A 17,125-nucleotide genomic window follows, 5' to 3' on the forward strand; every position below is an offset into this window, starting at 1 on the left:
TTCTGGTAATGGAAGATGACATGGGTAACAAGCCTTATCAAATAAATAGTTAGAATATAAATCTAACACAGTTTAAAACATCAGAAGTATAAATCTAAACCCGACAAGCAACTCTGCCTTCAGCCAACCATATCTAGATATATGATACATAACACAACCTCGCATTAAAATTTTGCGGGTAAAGAATCAGTTCATAGATATGGTAAATGATATATTGCCCTATAATGTCAGCAGCAACGGCATGTTAAAACATCAGAAGTATAAATCTAACACAGTTTAAAACATCAGAAGTATAAATCTAAACCCGACAAGCAACTCTGCCTTCAGCCAACCATATCTAGATATATGGTACATAACACAACCTCACATTAAAATTTTGCGGGTAAAGAATCAGTTCATAGATATGGTAAATGATATATTGCCCTATAATGTCAGCAGCAACGGCATGTTAAAACATCTAAGCAAGTGTAGGGCCTTGACTTTTCTTCAAGCTCTTGAGCTGAGGGCAGAGGTTCCAAACTGTATATGTTGCTTCCACCACAACAGAAGTCGTATAAATTGTGGCAAACTCCTTTACTAAAAGGATATACTCGCTCAGGAATCCCCCTGCATATCAGAAGAATGGCAAATTTTCTGAGCCCGTATTCATACCCCCATTTACATCCCAATTTTCTCTCATTAATATTGACAATTTACATGATGATGCCAAGCAGTATGAAGTGAATAAAAGCACCAGCTTACCTTAGATATGGGATTCGCCTGCGTCTAACGAGTTCATAAGTTGTCTGATTTGTCAGAATAAGATAGCTGCAAAAAAAATAAAATAAAATAATAATAATAATAAAGGTTCCCATATTTGAACAGTGCTTGTGGAACAGTAACACAAAAACTAATCACCAAATCTTAAATTCAATGCTCAAAACAAGTAAAGAACAGAAGTTACCTATGAAAAAATAGGAGGAGGAGTAGAAACACAATAAAAATTGACAAGGGAATCAATAGTAAAATCGCGATAGCATCATTCCACCTGTCAACAAAGGTTTTCAATGTCAAATTTCAGATTCAGGTAAATATACAAGCTCTTTCCCAAACCAAAAAAGAAAGAAGATGTAACCACACAAACACCGAATGAAAAGTCAAAAAAATCAACATGTAGCAAACTATAGTGGAGTCATACTAGAAAATTTGGTACTGCCATACCAACATGTAAGAAAGAAAAGGTGCTATCATAATATAACATACCAGGCCCTTGATATGTTGGCCTTCAGGTATGTAATGTACAAGATGCCAGTCCAGAGGCACAGCGCACTCTCTTCACAAATGTACCACCTAAATTTACAAATTGAAACAATAAAACAATTTGGTTCAAAATTAGGAAAATATATATTTCAAATATATGAAATTGGTAATGTAGGCAGAAGAATACCAGCATGCATACAAATTCATTTTATTCGAGGAATGAACTGAAGTTGGATGCATGTAAACAGTTCAAAATAGATCCAGATATGAAAGAAAAGAAAAGAAAGGGGGGATCCTCTTCAAAGTTGGATAAGTGTTTTTCCCTTTATAGTTTTTAATTACATTTTAGCAACATATTTCATAGAAACATATATAATGGCACAAGATATAGGCAAAGTCATAAAGAACATGTCCAACATGATGTAGACTCACCAAAATTTACAGTGATTACCCTGGCCAATGCATGTTCCGAGCCATACACAATGGTGATCAAAGTGAAGAACACATTTATCACAATCATAACAATGCTTCGCACGTGGAGGCTGCAATTGTGCAATAATAGTATAAGTAACAGCCACATGCCAAGTAATGTGGACAATCAGAAACAACTCTTCATAGAATTCTTTACACAAAAAGATAGCTGGATGATTAGAAACAACCATTTACACAATTTTTGCAATGAAGATCCAATCAAAAGCTACAATAATGACTCAATTTAACATTTTTTCCTGCGTACATGGACCTCCATGCCACTAACAAAGCAAAAAATACATACACATGCTTTTTTTTGAGCTAGACTTTATACAAAGCCAAGAATAAGCATCCACCATCAAGGTAAATAACACAAAAATAAACAGATGTCACCAAGAAATCTTGATTCATGAAAAAAAAAAAAACTGTATCATATGAAGGACATAAACATAGAATCTCAATACCTGTTCAACATTACAATAGGAGCAAATGCAAGACCTGAAAAATCCAAACCAAAGTTAGAATTTCTGTAATTTCTATAAACTTCCCATAACTTCCTTCTACTTTTTCTTGATGGTTTGAATGATAAAAATTAGATTAAACTCAAACAGAAAGCCAATATTCATGTCATATGTTTAGTAGACTTGCTTCACGATATGAAATTAAACTAGCAAGGCAATTAACTTAAAATTAAGTCCACAACTGAGTTGGGTATATAAAAGCAACAATGGTAAGTAAAAGGCAAGAGCAACAAGTGAAACACAACAGAAAATACCATGATAGCTTAACTTATTTGGCTCTTGGCACCCATGAAGATTCATAAACATAAATCCTTAAAAAAAGAAACTGAAAGATCTATCAAAAAATCAATGAAGTTTTACACACCTAACGGATGTTCCAGGGGGATACATGTCCATCACCAACTTTGTCCAAGAAGTAGAATCAGTCCCTTGAAAATTTCTTCCTGATTGACACCCTTCTACAGGCAAGCTTCCATTTTTGCTTGAAGCAGTCTGTCTTTGCTTAAACATTATAAGAACAAGATTAGTAAGATTCCATGTATATATCCAATTCTGTTTCTGACTATATCCAGAATAATTTAGTTCTAACTTCCGGAGGATGGAAGAGAGAGAATTGACAAGGAACAATAAAAGAAAAAAAATGCTTACTTTGGCCATTGATGACTTCTTACATATCACATTTGTCTCATTAACAACCCTCATTGCATCAAGGACATAACTAAAAGTAGAAAAACATGAAAGGGAACGAACATATCAGATTGAAAATGTAATGCGTACATTATACAGTTAAAACTTTGATCTCGACAGTAATTGTGGACTGATATTTACCCAGGAGAAGAACCAGAAGTAATGAAGTATTGCACCAATGCGGCGAAAAACAACAACAAATATAAAGCAGTGTACCTGGGAAAACGGAGAAAGAATTAAATTGAAGGTTCATAGCTATGAAGCAATTACTCATCAAAAACAGCAACAGGAAATACTAAAGCAAGTGAATTTGAAAAATAATAATAATAATAACTTTAAAACGTCTAGTAAAAGCAGAATGAGTAATATTGCTTCATAAATATTTAAATGTTATTATGCTTATAGCCTAGTTCTCTTCATAGATATCATTATGCAATAAAAGTAGAAGTTTGAGGTGGAAACAATCATTTAATGTAAAGGTGGAATAAAGGTATCCAACTCTTAACTTTTAATCTAAGATAAAATAATAGCATCGAATGGAATACCATACATACCAGGGTTCTTTTTTCGTTTTATCTATCAAATCACTATCGAAAAGGAAAAGAATGCCAACGTATACCAGATGCAGCATCACTAATGTCACTTTCAAAACCAACGATGATCTCCGTGCTGAAAACCCAACAATAAAATCAAATTCAATTAAAAAAAAAAGAACAAAGAAAATGAGGAAATTTAACCGTGGAAAAAAAAGAGGAAAAACCATGCTTACTAAAACAAAAAAAAAAACTGAGAAATTGACAAGTAATTAACTAATTAACCGCAATTCAGATGACACTCGCACAGCAAAAACACAGTAAAACGCTTTCCCACCTTTTTCTCTTTTTCGGGAAATAAGCAGAGATAAAAAAAAAAAAAAAAAAAAAGAGTACCAGGATCGGAGAGGCAAGGGAAGCAGTGATAACATCGGTCGAGAGCTCGATCGCGAAAGGAACGGCATATACCAATGACCATGGTCACCAAACAAATCCTCCCAACAACAAAAAAATTTCAAATCAAATCAAAACATTAAATGACACCACTCGTTGCATCACAATGCTCCTCTTTTGGTTCTGTTTTTCCTGGTAAAGTTCTTGTTTGTCTCTTTTGCTAGCAAGATAATTTTTTCTAGGGAAAGTGACAGTAGAATAGAAATAGGCAAAGCCAAAACTATTTACTAGAAACGTAAAGGGAAAATAATACAGCTTGGGGAAGATTGCAGATAAACTAAAAAATAAGAGAGCTGGTACAGAAATAAAACATGAAGCTGCAAATGCAATTGGATGATGTAAGCTGCTATTTATTTATTAAGTAGATCACATCGGCGGACAATCCGTATACAGCCCCATATCTTTATGGGCTTTCACTCTTTAACCTCAAGCCCAATTCAAAATATAATATAATATAATATAATATGATATAAAAATTATCTTAATATTTGTATCATTTAATTTAAGTGTAATTTTATTTATCTGATTTAAATTTTAAAATCAAAACATAAATTTAAACAGATAAATCTGAAAATTATTTTATTAAAATTTAATATATTTAAACACTTAATATATATTTATTTTATATTTTATATGATTTTAACTTGGGATTTTGTCCCACAACCATCAATTTATGAAAAAGCAACTAAATTTAGTGCTCCTCACTTTTTATTTTATGTATCATTTTGATTCTTATTTTTAAATTTTAATTAAATTATTATTTTGAATTAAACAAATAAATTGTTTAAAGTTTAATAATGTTAATGTAGCATCCCATATTGTAATTTATATATACTTCATAAAAATTTGAAAAAAAATAAAAATTTTAAAAATTTATCCACGTCAATAAAGTACATGTGAATTGCTTTGTTGACTCTGCATAATATTTTTATAGTTTAAGGATTAATATAATTTTAAGAATTAAAATGAACAAATATCGTACAAATTTCAAAGTAAATTTAGTTGCCAAATTGAAGGACAAAAATTATATTAACTCAAATTTTAATAATCCGATTAATTTTAAGTTAGAATATATGAAATTGACTAAAAGTTAAAAGTTAATATCTAAATTGATGAAAAGAAAAAGAGGAAAGATTAGAGTAAAAATTTAACATTATACCTTAAAAAAGTAATAAATGGTAAGAAAGTTGTAGGTTTAAATTAATTAGTATTAAAGTTTGATGAAGTAATTAAAATCTTAAAAGAGGGTTCTACATAAGATTGTGGTGGGCAATTTATCTTAACTAGTCGTGGATACTTTTGTTGGAGACCTCCCTCACCTATAGAAGATTGAGACTGGTAGATGGAGACTGGACCACACGATTTCTATGGTCCAACTCCTAACTGTCAACCCAACCCAACTGAAATTCCACAAAACTTTCTACGTTGTATTGTTAGGTGATGGTCAAAATTGCAATTATTCACGTTATAATTAAATATTTGGTTAAAATATGTTATTAGTCTTTTTATTTTAATAAATTTAAAATTTAGTCCCTATAGTTAAAATTCTAAAAATATTTTCCTTTAAATATGTAAATTTAACATGTAATTAGGTTGTTCTAATGTCACGTTACATATAATTAATAAAAATAAACTTATTAAGTTAATTAATTTTAATAAAAACCACCAAAAATAATATTAATTGAACTAAACTCTTTAAATTAAAAATATACAAAGATTAAATTTATAAATTAATCTCGTGACAGAGCCACATTGATAGTTGTAGGGTCAATTGACCCCACAAATAAAAAGTCCTGAGATGATACGAGTAGCCCTGAAGCAAGACTCTGCTGGAATTAATTACCAGTTTCTGTTGAGATTCATGAAAACTATTCATGTTGACTGAAAAGTAATCTTTTATTGATATTAAACCGGATATAAAACTTTGGTATATATACACAAGCTGCCAAGACTAGTTACAACAACCTTAACTACCATAACTATTACTGCTAACTACTAACTGTTTTAAACTGTTAACTGCCACAACAATTTTATTCCTTAACATGCCTCCATCTCCTTAATCTCTGTTTTTTGCTCACGTTTGGCAACTATCTTAAGACACGATAGAAACCTTGTAAAAAGAGGAGCTGACAAAGGCTTAATAAAGATGTCTGCTACCTTCTCTTGGCTGGAACATGTCTAACAGTTAATGTGCCTGTAGCAAATTTCTCCCTAACGAAAAACAGATCCAATTCGACATGCTTAAATTTTGAATGTAATACTGGACTAGCTGAGACAGCAACAGCTCCAGAATTATCACACCAGACAGCAGCCTTCTTGTTTAGGGAAACATGCAATTCAGCTAAAAGTGATTCAAGCCAGACTGTCTCAGTGACCGTATGAGCAAGCCCTCTATATTCTGCTTCTGTAGTTGACCTGGTAACAATTTGCTGCTTCTTAGACTCCTAGGCAATAGGATTGCCTCCAAGAAATACACAGAATCCTGTTGTAGACCGCCTGTCATCCACATCAGACCTCCAATTTGTATCCGAATAGCCAACAAGATAAGACCATAATCAGCAGTGTTCTGGAGATAGCACAGGATGCGTTTCACAGCTTTGAAATGTTGATCAAGAGGTTTGTGCATGAATTGACAAACTCTATTTACAGCAAAAGTAATGTCAGGTCTTGTAATGACTACATACTACAGAGCCCCCACAATACTCCTGTGCTCAGACTCATTCTCAATTGCACTTCCAACATATTGAGACAAATTAGTTGAAGAAGCCATGGGTGTAGGAGAACCTTTGGCCTGATCTATACGAGCCCTGCTTAGAAGCTTAAGGATATATTTGCGTTGGCTCAAAAATAAGCCATTAGTGGTGGGAAGAACTTCAATACCAAGGAAGTAATCGAGAGAGCCCAAATCCTTCAGAGAGAACTTAGTATCCAAGGTGGCGACAAAGTCATCAATACTACCTTGATGATTTCTAGTGACAATGATGTCATCTACGTAAACAAGTACATACAGGAGCACACCCTCAGTCTTTCGAACAAAAAGGGAGCCATCAGATTTAGTTAAAACAAACTAAGAAGCAAATAAAAAATCCCTTAGTTTTGAGAACCAAGCTCGATGAGCCTATTTAAGGCCATACATGGTTTTCTTTAGACGACATACCAAGGTTTGATCACCAATCTTCTGCTCAAAACCTGGAGGCTACACCATATAAATTTCTTTTGACAAATCCCCATTGAAAAAGGCATTGTTAATGTCAACTTGCCTTAGCGACCAACCAAACTTCACAACCAAGGATAAGACTACGCGAATTGTATTAGGTTTTACAACAGGGCTGAAAGTTTCTTGATAATCAATACCAGCTTCCTGAAGGTACCCCTTGACAACTAGTCTACCTTTGTAGCGAGCAATGGTGCCATCCAAGTGTCTTTTAACTTTGAATATCCATTTGCAGCCTTCAGCCCTCCTATTGACAGGTAGGGGAACTAAATCCCAAGTTTCATTATTCAGCAATGCATCATACTCCTGCTGAGCTGCCAGTTTCCATTCTTTGTGGGTAAAAGCCTACTCAATCGTGACAGGTTCAGGAACTCCTAGCTCAACTGGAAACAATTTAGGTTTGAAGATCCCATTCTTGGATTTAGTTTTCATAGGATGAGTATTGACAATAGAAGCTGACAAGTGTTCAACTGGCAAGGGACTGCTGGAAGCCAACCGAGACGTGAATGAGTCAGTTGACGAAATAGTAGTAGGAAAGAGAGGAAGAGACGCTGGCCTACTGTCATTTGTATTGACACCAGGCGATCTAGAATGCAGAGAAGTAGGCTGTATAGGAACAGAATCTGGAAGAGCAGGAGAAAAAGAAACTGGTCTACTGGCATCTAACATTGCTGCCAATTCTGGTTGAGGAGAAGAAACGTTCATAGGTGAGACACCAACAGCAGATCATGGCAAGGAAGAGAAGACAATAGGAACTCGTGCCTGTTGATGCTGAAACTGAGAGTGAGCCCAAAAACCACTGCTTGAGCCTGTTGGATAGCCCAAACATTTGTGCCACAACTCAAAATTAGAGCAACTAGAAGCTGGAAGTCCCAAACGAGCAGTATGAACAGTGGCTGGAGTTGAAGAAACAGATTTGTACCCCTGAGTGTGAGAAAGATCAAACTGATATAAACCATTATGAATGCGGCCCACCAACAGGATGTTTCATGTCTTGGTATCCTTCACAAAACAACGAAAAGCATGAAACTCAAAGTAGACTTGGTTCTCTTTTGCAAATTGAGCAACAGACATTAAATTTTTACAAATGTCAGGTACATACAAAGCATTTCTTAGATGAAAGACTCTACTGTCAATTGTAAAAGAGCTGGAGCCAACATGATCCACTGGAACTAATATGCCATTCCCCATAAAAAGCTTGTTGTTACCTGTGTACTGAGTGACATGTTGCAAACTTTCCAGATCACTGGTTACATGATTGAAAGCACCGGAGTCTAGGTACCAAATCTTTGCAGTTGAGGAACTCGAAGAAAACTGCCCTTTAACATAAACCTAATTAACTTGCAGACCAGATTCTTGTACAGAACCTTTCTGAAAACAACAAGCATGACTACAAGAAGAGGGATCTTGGAACTGATGAAAATGTGCCTGTATGGACTGGTCAGAAATTCCTTCAAAAGTCTCGTCGAACCGATAATAACACCACTAGACAGTATGACTAATGCGTCTACAAATTTGACACTGAGGCTTATTATGCACAAATTTCCTACCTCGACCTCTACTGCGAGATGATTTACCATTGCCCCTGTAAGGTGGTCTGGTACCCCTATCAGATTGACAGCGATTACTACCACCAGAATCATGATGCTAAACAACATTGGCTTGTAAAGATATGGTAGAAACTAGATCTTGTTGTCAGGTTTCACAATCAGTAAGCATTTCAGTAAGAAGTTCAAGAGGAACACTCATTACAGATGCTACAATACAAATTGACTCATACTCCACTAGCAAGCCTGCAAGAATGATACTAATTTGTTCTTGCTTTGAAAAAACACTACCAGTAGCCACAAGAGTGTCACATAGATTTTTAATCTTGGCCAAATATTCTTTCATGGTCAGCTGACCTTTTTGTTTAGAATAAAGGGAATGTCTCAAAGTAGAAATCGTCAGAGTAGACTTAGAAGCAAAGCGTTTAACAACAGTACTCCATACATCAAAGCTAGATCGAGCATCAGTGAGATGAACAAGAACATCATCACAAATGGTGGAAAAAAACCAGGAAGCTGACAATTTATTTTGTTGTTTATGAAACAAGAAGTGAGGATTGGGAACAAGATTACTATTGCTATCAACAATCGACTATAGAGGAACATTAACAGTGCCAAGAACAAAACTATGCAGCCCATAGCCTTCAAGGATCAACAAAACTTGCTGTTTCCATAAAAGAAAATTGTGCTCTCCAGGTTTTACAGTGTCATGTTTAGGAAATTGTTGAATCTTTTTCGAAATACCAAAAGTCGAACCAGGAGAAAAACCACCCGCTGGAACACCTAAGTTGATGGACTGTCGATTTTTATCATCATCACCAGAAACGACCCCTGTTGCCATGAGAGAACACTAAAATTTTTTTTTAAAGCTCAGATACCATGTTGAGATTCATGAAAACTATTCATGTTGATTGAAAAGTAATCTTTTATTGATATTAAACCAGATATCAAACTCTGGTATATATACACAAGTTGCCAAGACTAGTTACAACAACCTTAACTATCATAACTATTACTGCTAACTACTAACTGTTTTAAACTAGTGTTAACTGCCACAATAGTTTTATTCCTTAACAGTTTCCACATACCTTTAGCCTAACTTTTGTTTGGCTTCTTTTTAATTACCAAAAATTATATATAATTGGTGTATTAATTCTAAAAGAATTTAATTTCACAAAAATTTGAAAACAATTTTTTATATAAAAATAAATTAATTTCTGCCCACCTACTACCTTTTATTTTCTACTAAAACTCATAAAATTTCTTATTCTCTCACAAACACTCTAGAATTTTTACAAAATATACATTCAATCTTCGATACATTCAAATGGATCTCTTAAATTTGGTAACAATTTTTGTTTCTTATTAATCTTTATTGATTAATATGTAGAAAATTTGGATTGTGGCTTTTCTTATGATAAATTAGGATTTTTATGTCGATTTAATTTTTATTTGTTGAATGATTTTGAGATATTGATTTTGTATGAGATTCCTACCATCATGATTAGGTAATAATTTTTAAAGGTTAATTAATACAAATTCTTGAAAAAATTAGGATCATTGTATGTATAACCTTGACTTTCTTGAATATCGATGAAAAATTTAGCATTTTTTTATATAAAATTATTGTTACTAGTGAAATTGTTGTGAATCTTATATTTGAAATTTTAATATATTGCATTATCATGATCCCAAACGCACTTATTGATTTTTATTTTTTGAAAGAAAGCTACTAGTCGTATATCGACTTTGTAAAACCTTTATGTGTTTAAGGCTTAGGTTTCTTTATTCTAAATATTTAACAATAATGAAAAAAACATTTAAAAAAGTCTACTAGTGAAATAAAGAAAAACAATAAAAAGAATATTATACATTATTTAATAAAATTTTTATAAACATTTTAAAGTTTAAAAATTAAACCTATAACCCAAATTTTCTAACTCCATCCAGTTTTAACCTAAACATTTTGAAGAAGAATACATAAATCTTGATTCTCAACTTATATATATAGAACTTTCCCTTTATCATAATTGATACATTTTTTTTACTTTATTATTCACATATATGCTTTGATTATGATTACTATTTCATTTTATCCGCTCTTAGTTAAAATGGTATTTTATGTTTTTACTCGGTTTATGGTAATAGTAGATGGTATAAATTTCTTTTATGTTATGCAATGTATTAATAATATATAGGACTAATATGAAACATTCTGAACTTATCTTGTAACCGTGTTTGACATAAAAAAGAAAATTTGGTCTAATCACGAACCATTTATTGATTTAAATTATGTTTATTCATTATGTAAAAATTATTTAAAGGCTCATAAAAAATTTTACAGATTGTTTCATGTAAAATAGGACAGTGAACGTAAAAGATTTTCTAGTTAACATAAAATTATCCCATTATTTTCGTAAAATTTCTTACCAATTTTTGTTTCGTAAGATATTTTTGAAATTGATAATGCTCTGCTCACTGTAAAACTCCCATACCCGATCTGAACATCGATCAAAGCACCACGATTTTATATTCTCTACTAACATTTTCGCTTATCAAATGTTTTTTTTTATAAACTTTCATAATTTTTCAATTTAATCTATTTTTGTCGTAAAAGTCAATATTCACTAATTAATCATATTAAATCAATTTTCTTTCTTGTTACAATTTAATCACATAATTTATCTCAATATCTTGTTTCACATATCAAATTTCTATGTATTTCACTTCTATTATTTCATCCACATATTTTTTCAAGTTTAACAATTTAGTCTTTGTCATCATAAAAATTTCATATTTTTTCACAATTACACTTTTACAATACTTTATGCATATTTCATCATCTCATGACACATTCATTAAACTTTTATCGTAAATTCGTTGTTCACATATTAAATTTGCAACACCCTAAAATATAGGGGGCTGGATGAAATACATAAGTGAGAAATAAGTCTTAGGCTTGATGGTTGAGTAGTTTCTACATCCCTTAGAAGTCTTCAGTTCAAACCACACCTCTCCCATATTTTTTTCTCTTTTTATTTTTAGCATTCAACTTAGGATGAAAATTACATTAAAATAAATTACCCTAGGATTTTGATTCTTTTTCTATTTCAACTTGAATTCTCCCTCTTTTCTTTTCATCAAATTGGTCATTCCATTGCTAAAATTATTTTTTTCTCTCAATATCAAATCAATCCTCGATAAATCGATTCTCTACCAATTATTTAATTCATATTTCATCAAGTTCGATAAGTGCATCTCAATCTAAAGTTTAGGACCCTAAATATTTTGTAGAATTTGTAGTCAATATTGATCTTTCAAATCAATTAGTCTGTAACACCCCATACCTAGCCTAGACACCAAGCCGAATATCGAGATGCCAAACTACCGTCTCTTGTCATATACAACAAGTAAAAGTTTATTCTAAAAGAAACATATTTCATAGTATTATCCGTTAGGATTTAAGTCTATTATACTTGTTAGTTATCAATGTTACATGCTAACCATACATCAAATAGTCTTATAATATTAATTAAGCATGCATAATGTGTAACACCCCTAACCCTTATTCGTCACCAGAACAGGGTTATAGAGTATTATCGGACTTAAAAGATCAAATACGAACATTTCAAATCATTTAGCATGCATGTAATAAATTAATCAAATTGTTGCCTTCGAGGCCTAAAATATGTGATAGAAACAAATCGGGACTAAACCGGGTACTTAAGAAATTTTTCCAAAAACATCAAGATTTTTCAAAGAATCATAGGACACACGCCTGTGTGTCCTGGCCGTGTGGACTCAAAATGTACCTTTAACAACAAGTTTACCATTCCTTGCAAGCTTAGACAATAAGCAACTAAAAAATCATTCATTTAACCAATTCAAAACACAATCAAACTCATCCAAATCATATCAAACAAACATCTTAGGTGCCTAACCAATGTACCCTTATAGGTACCACAATTATATCATCATTTCATACCATTCAAACATTATTCAAATCCAATTTATAACCATACCAAATTCAATTTATTTTGCTTAATCCATGTTCATTTAAACATTAACTTAAACATGTCATAACATGGCCTCAAACATAAACACATATTATATGTATGTAACCAACCAATATTAAACTTATAATCCCGTTTACTTTACAATCAATTCACAAAATGATTATTATTTAGACACCCTAGGTACATGCCGACACAAAAAAAGATAAAATATCACCACGTTTGAGATCGGGACTATTGTTGGATGTTGAATCGGCGATCAAAATTAAGTACCTAACCTGTGCATGAAAAACAAAATCGTACACTGAGTAAAAACTCAGTGGTATTTTTATAATCCGAATATTTAAAGATAAGAAATTACAAATATACGATTGAAATATAAATATATATTATTTAATTATTACAATAATCATATCATATTTCGTTTGTTTCACAAATATCTCAATTCACATACTTGCTATATAAATAGCTTTTCACAATTTATTTCACATTTCTTTATAAAATTGCATTATCCTTTCCATATTCATTTCATGAGTATATAACTCATATATTCCATATATTTGCAACATATTTCACATTCTATTTTTCATTCACTATTTCATTTCCATTTCTCATACCATATTATTTCAATATCAATCATAAAAATTTGTTATTCATTTACCCCTATTAACACAATTCGGACTCGGATGGATACACAAATACAACCAAAACACACCAATTTGGCACCCAGTGCCTCATCGGATAATTCGAAGTAATAAATTGACATCCAGTGTCTCATCGGCTAAACCGAAGTAAATTGGCACCCAATGCCTCATCGAATATATCCGAAGTAATAATTGGACACTCAGTGTCTTATCGATTCGAAGTTGAAGAAATCCCTGAACTCTTCCAACCCTATGGCATGCCATCTATATCCGACTCAGCCCGATACAGTTAATAGGGTTTCAATTTCACAATTCAATAACAATTTATATCCAATATCAACTTTCATATAATCACATGCACATACGAATTCAATTCAATTCAATTCAATTCAATTCAATTCAATATCAAAATATCAATACTCGCTTCAACTACTTATCATAAACATTTAATCAAAATACAAAAATTAATAATTAAATTCAGATTATAGAAATACAAACCAGAACTTTCGAGCTATTCCACGTCGACTTTATCTTCTCCTTTCTTAGTCGAGGTTTCCGGCAGAACATTGGCTACGGAAATTAAAAAAATTAAAATTCATTAATACAATACAATTCAATTTCACATTGAATACTTCAATTTTTTTATTCAACATTTGCCTAAATTCCAATTTAGTCCCTAAACCGAGACTAACCTTATTTCTTCACAATTAATTTTACATTTTCATTCAATTTCCACTTTAAACTAGATTTAACTCTCTAATTTAACTTAATTCCCTAAATTTTGAAAATTTCACAATTTAGTCCCTAATACTCAAAGTTTACAATTTATTTTATAATTCAATCATTTTCATTTCTAACTTAAAATCTATCAATTTAGTCCCTAATACTCTAATTATTCAACATAGACAACATTTAAAAACTCAATAATTTCTAAAATTTTGACATTGGTCGGGTAATATTTAATACCGGGATTTTAAAAATATAAAAATTACAAGAAAATGGACTAAATTGACTAACCAATTGAACTTTAAACCCTTAAAAACCTAGCTTTCTCCATTTTCTTTCTCTCTTTTTCCTTCTATTTCGTTTCACTTTCTTTCCTTTTCTATTTCTTTATCCTTTATTTATTAATATAATATAATATATATACTTAAACATTAAGGTTTATTATTATAATATTATAATATTATTTTAACTTTAAATTTTATAAATAAATACACTTATGCCGCCTCATTCAATAAAATTGGAATAATTACCTATTTAGTCCTTTTAATTTTTCTTTAATCTATAATTCACCTTTTATGCGATTTAGTCCTTATACCTAATTACTCTTAATTCATGCAAATTCACCTAACCAAAACCTAATTAACTACTCAACTAGCTTCATAAATATTTTTAATAAATATTTACGAGTCTGTTTTACGAAAATGGATACCCAAAAATTCACTTTTCGACACCCATGACTATCGGGTCATTACATAAGGTCCATTTAACAAAATCTCAAAAACTGTCACGTAGGTATTGATACTGACACTAAGGTACTGATATTTTCTTTAAGCGGTATCGATACCACCTGGAAAAATGATTCCAAACTCGCATTCTGTTTCTTGATTAAAAACCCAAAGTCTCAAAATTTATCAGTACCTGTCATGAAATATCGATACTTTAACCCCGAGTATAGATACTCGAGCAAAGGTATCGATACAAAATCTCTATTCTGACTTCCTGGACATTTCAAAACAAAGAGGTATCGATTTTAAAATCAATTATTGATGCCCCTGCCCTAAACCTCAAAAACGTAGCATATATTAGCAATTAATCTATTCCATTTAGTTCCTAAACATCTTACATCAATTACTTTGACAAATAATCATTCAACGGCCTAATTACTATTTCTGTAACATCCCCACTTTAAAAAAAAAAAAAGAGAAAAAGAATATTTATGGTAAAAGTCATTGAATAAGTGATCTATAAATAAATAGTAGTATAAGAAATTGTGATCGTTTTCAGAGAAAATCGTCAGACGTGAAAATACAGAGGATTATTAGTAGGAGTACGTGGTTAAGTTAAAAATTCGATATCGAGTTTAGGGATTAAATTGAATAAATTAGAAAAGTATAGAGACTAAAGTGCAATTATCCTATTTTATTTTGATGGAAAGGACTTAATGGCAATTTTATCATTACTTAAACAAAATCAAAAGTTTCATGATGGCTTTAAATGATATTTTCATTAAATAATAATTATTTAACATTTTATTTAAAATAATAGTAATTTATTAAATATTAATATATGTATATATATAAAGAGAAAGATAAGTTCTTTCTCATCTTTCTCACCAAAGTTTGCCGAAAAAAAAAAAAAGAAAAAGAAAACCTCTTTCATCATTTTTCTTCAATTTCAAGCTTAAGGTATGGTTTTTTCTTCAATTTTTTTTTATAGATTTTGAATCTTTGAAGCTTACTTTACATATATATACCAATAGTTTTTTTTTTTGTTTTATCAAGTATTTTGGAAGTTGTCATTAAAGGACATTGATGGAAGCTTAGAAAACTTAAGTGAACTAGAAGATGAGTTCTAACTTGTTAGAAGTGTGAAAAAGAAACAAAAACGGATGAAAAGTTTATTTGGTATATTTGGCCATGTTAAAGGGGAAGTAGAGAACATTGGTCACTTTGTGTAATATTGGTGCTAAATGATAGCTTGTGAAGCAGTGAGTACTCTGGTGAAGACGGAATTGAAAACGGATAATCGAGTCGAAAGATATGCGAATTTCGAACTAGAAAAATTAAGTTGTCAATATGAATAATTATGCATATTTAAGTTTGTTTTTATTAGTTTTAGTTTTACAATAGATAAATGATGTTGTTTCGTATTGAATAGCTCCTATTGTAGCTAAAAACGAAGTGAACATCTTGAAGGAGAAAGGCGAAGAAAAGAAGTAAAGCGATTAAAATTTCAGTTTGTGCTAATATCGTATTTTCATTACATAAAGCTTTAGAATATTTAATTTAATATGACTAGTTATATTTATTTTATTTTATTTTATTTCTATGAGTTTTAGATGAGCTTGAATAATTTTATTTTATTTTTATGAGTTTTAGATGAGCTTGAATAATTTAGTTAATATTTATAAAATTATGTTTCAAGATGAATATTATATTTTTCATAAGATTAAATTAGCAAATTCATGATTATGATTTGGATTTGAGTATTATGATTTTAGATGATTGAGCAAGAAAATATTTAATATGTCTCAAATTGGAAGCCTATTTTACATTAGGCGATATGTGATTTGAATATGTAACAGAATTGAAATGAGAATTATATGAAAATAGAATTTGAAATGGATCATGAAATTTGGTTTTTACCCTGTTTCACTAAGTTAGACTAAATCAAATATAGTTGGCATGCATGGAGTCAATATGTCAGAGATTTTAGATTTCCCCAATTCCCAGAGGGTCGAGGGAGAAAAGGCCAAGTTGGTCAGTTGTTATTATTGTTAGCCCTAATTCCCAGAGGGTCGTGGACTACTTTGATAGCCATCGTTGCTGAACAACTCGAGGTGGCGGATTTGTGTATCTGGTTATGAGTCTAAACTTTAGTACAGGGTCTAAATTGAAAGAAAAATAAAAACAAAACTTGAATTTATTTGAATTTTCATAATGTGCAAATTAAATTAATTACGCGATTTTGAATTTAATTAAAAAGTTTATTTTCTTTATTTGATTTGTCAATATTAAAATATTAAAGTTTATTAATATTAGAATTTTCTTTTATTTTGATGTTATTAATGATATTTT

General features: G+C 31.2%; 1 protein-coding gene across 2 annotated transcripts; it reads right to left on the reverse strand.

Moving 5' to 3' along the window:
- Positions 1 to 170: 170 nt before the first annotated feature.
- On the reverse strand, positions 171 to 4,256 carry LOC108473945 (protein S-acyltransferase 10-like). 2 transcript variants are annotated; one of them, XM_017775780.2, is made up of 11 exons: positions 3,848 to 4,256; positions 3,473 to 3,587; positions 3,060 to 3,134; positions 2,880 to 2,949; positions 2,596 to 2,723; positions 2,175 to 2,208; positions 1,672 to 1,781; positions 1,243 to 1,329; positions 944 to 1,027; positions 742 to 807; positions 171 to 606 (listed from the first exon to the last, which is right to left on the reverse strand). In XM_017775780.2, the coding sequence occupies exons 1-11, from the start codon at positions 3,927 to 3,929 to the stop codon at positions 432 to 434; spliced, it is 1,026 nt and encodes a 341-aa protein (XP_017631269.1). In that variant the 5' UTR covers positions 3,930 to 4,256; the 3' UTR covers positions 171 to 431. The 2 variants fall into 2 exon arrangements, with proteins under 2 accessions (XP_017631269.1, XP_017631267.1); XM_017775778.2 differs by having other exon boundaries at positions 2,596 to 2,732.
- Positions 4,257 to 17,125: the final 12,869 nt, after the last annotated feature.

Source organism: Gossypium arboreum, chromosome 11 (genome assembly GCF_025698485.1).
Source record: "Gossypium arboreum isolate Shixiya-1 chromosome 11, ASM2569848v2, whole genome shotgun sequence".
Taxonomy (NCBI): Eukaryota; Viridiplantae; Streptophyta; class Magnoliopsida; order Malvales; family Malvaceae; genus Gossypium; species Gossypium arboreum.

Excerpts from the sequence above, each read along its gene's own strand:
- LOC108473945 (XM_017775778.2), bottom strand. The coding sequence starts at position 3,929 with ATGGTCATTGGTATATGCCGTTCCTTTCGCGATCGAGCTCTCGACCGA. Across the intron at positions 1,782-2,174 it reads CCTATTGTAATGTTGAACAG|CCTCCACGTGCGAAGCATTG; the intron begins GTATTGAGATTC and ends GCACAATTGCAG. Across the intron at positions 808-943 it reads CTCCTCCTATTTTTTCATAG|CTATCTTATTCTGACAAATC; the intron begins GTAACTTCTGTT and ends TTTTTTTTGCAG.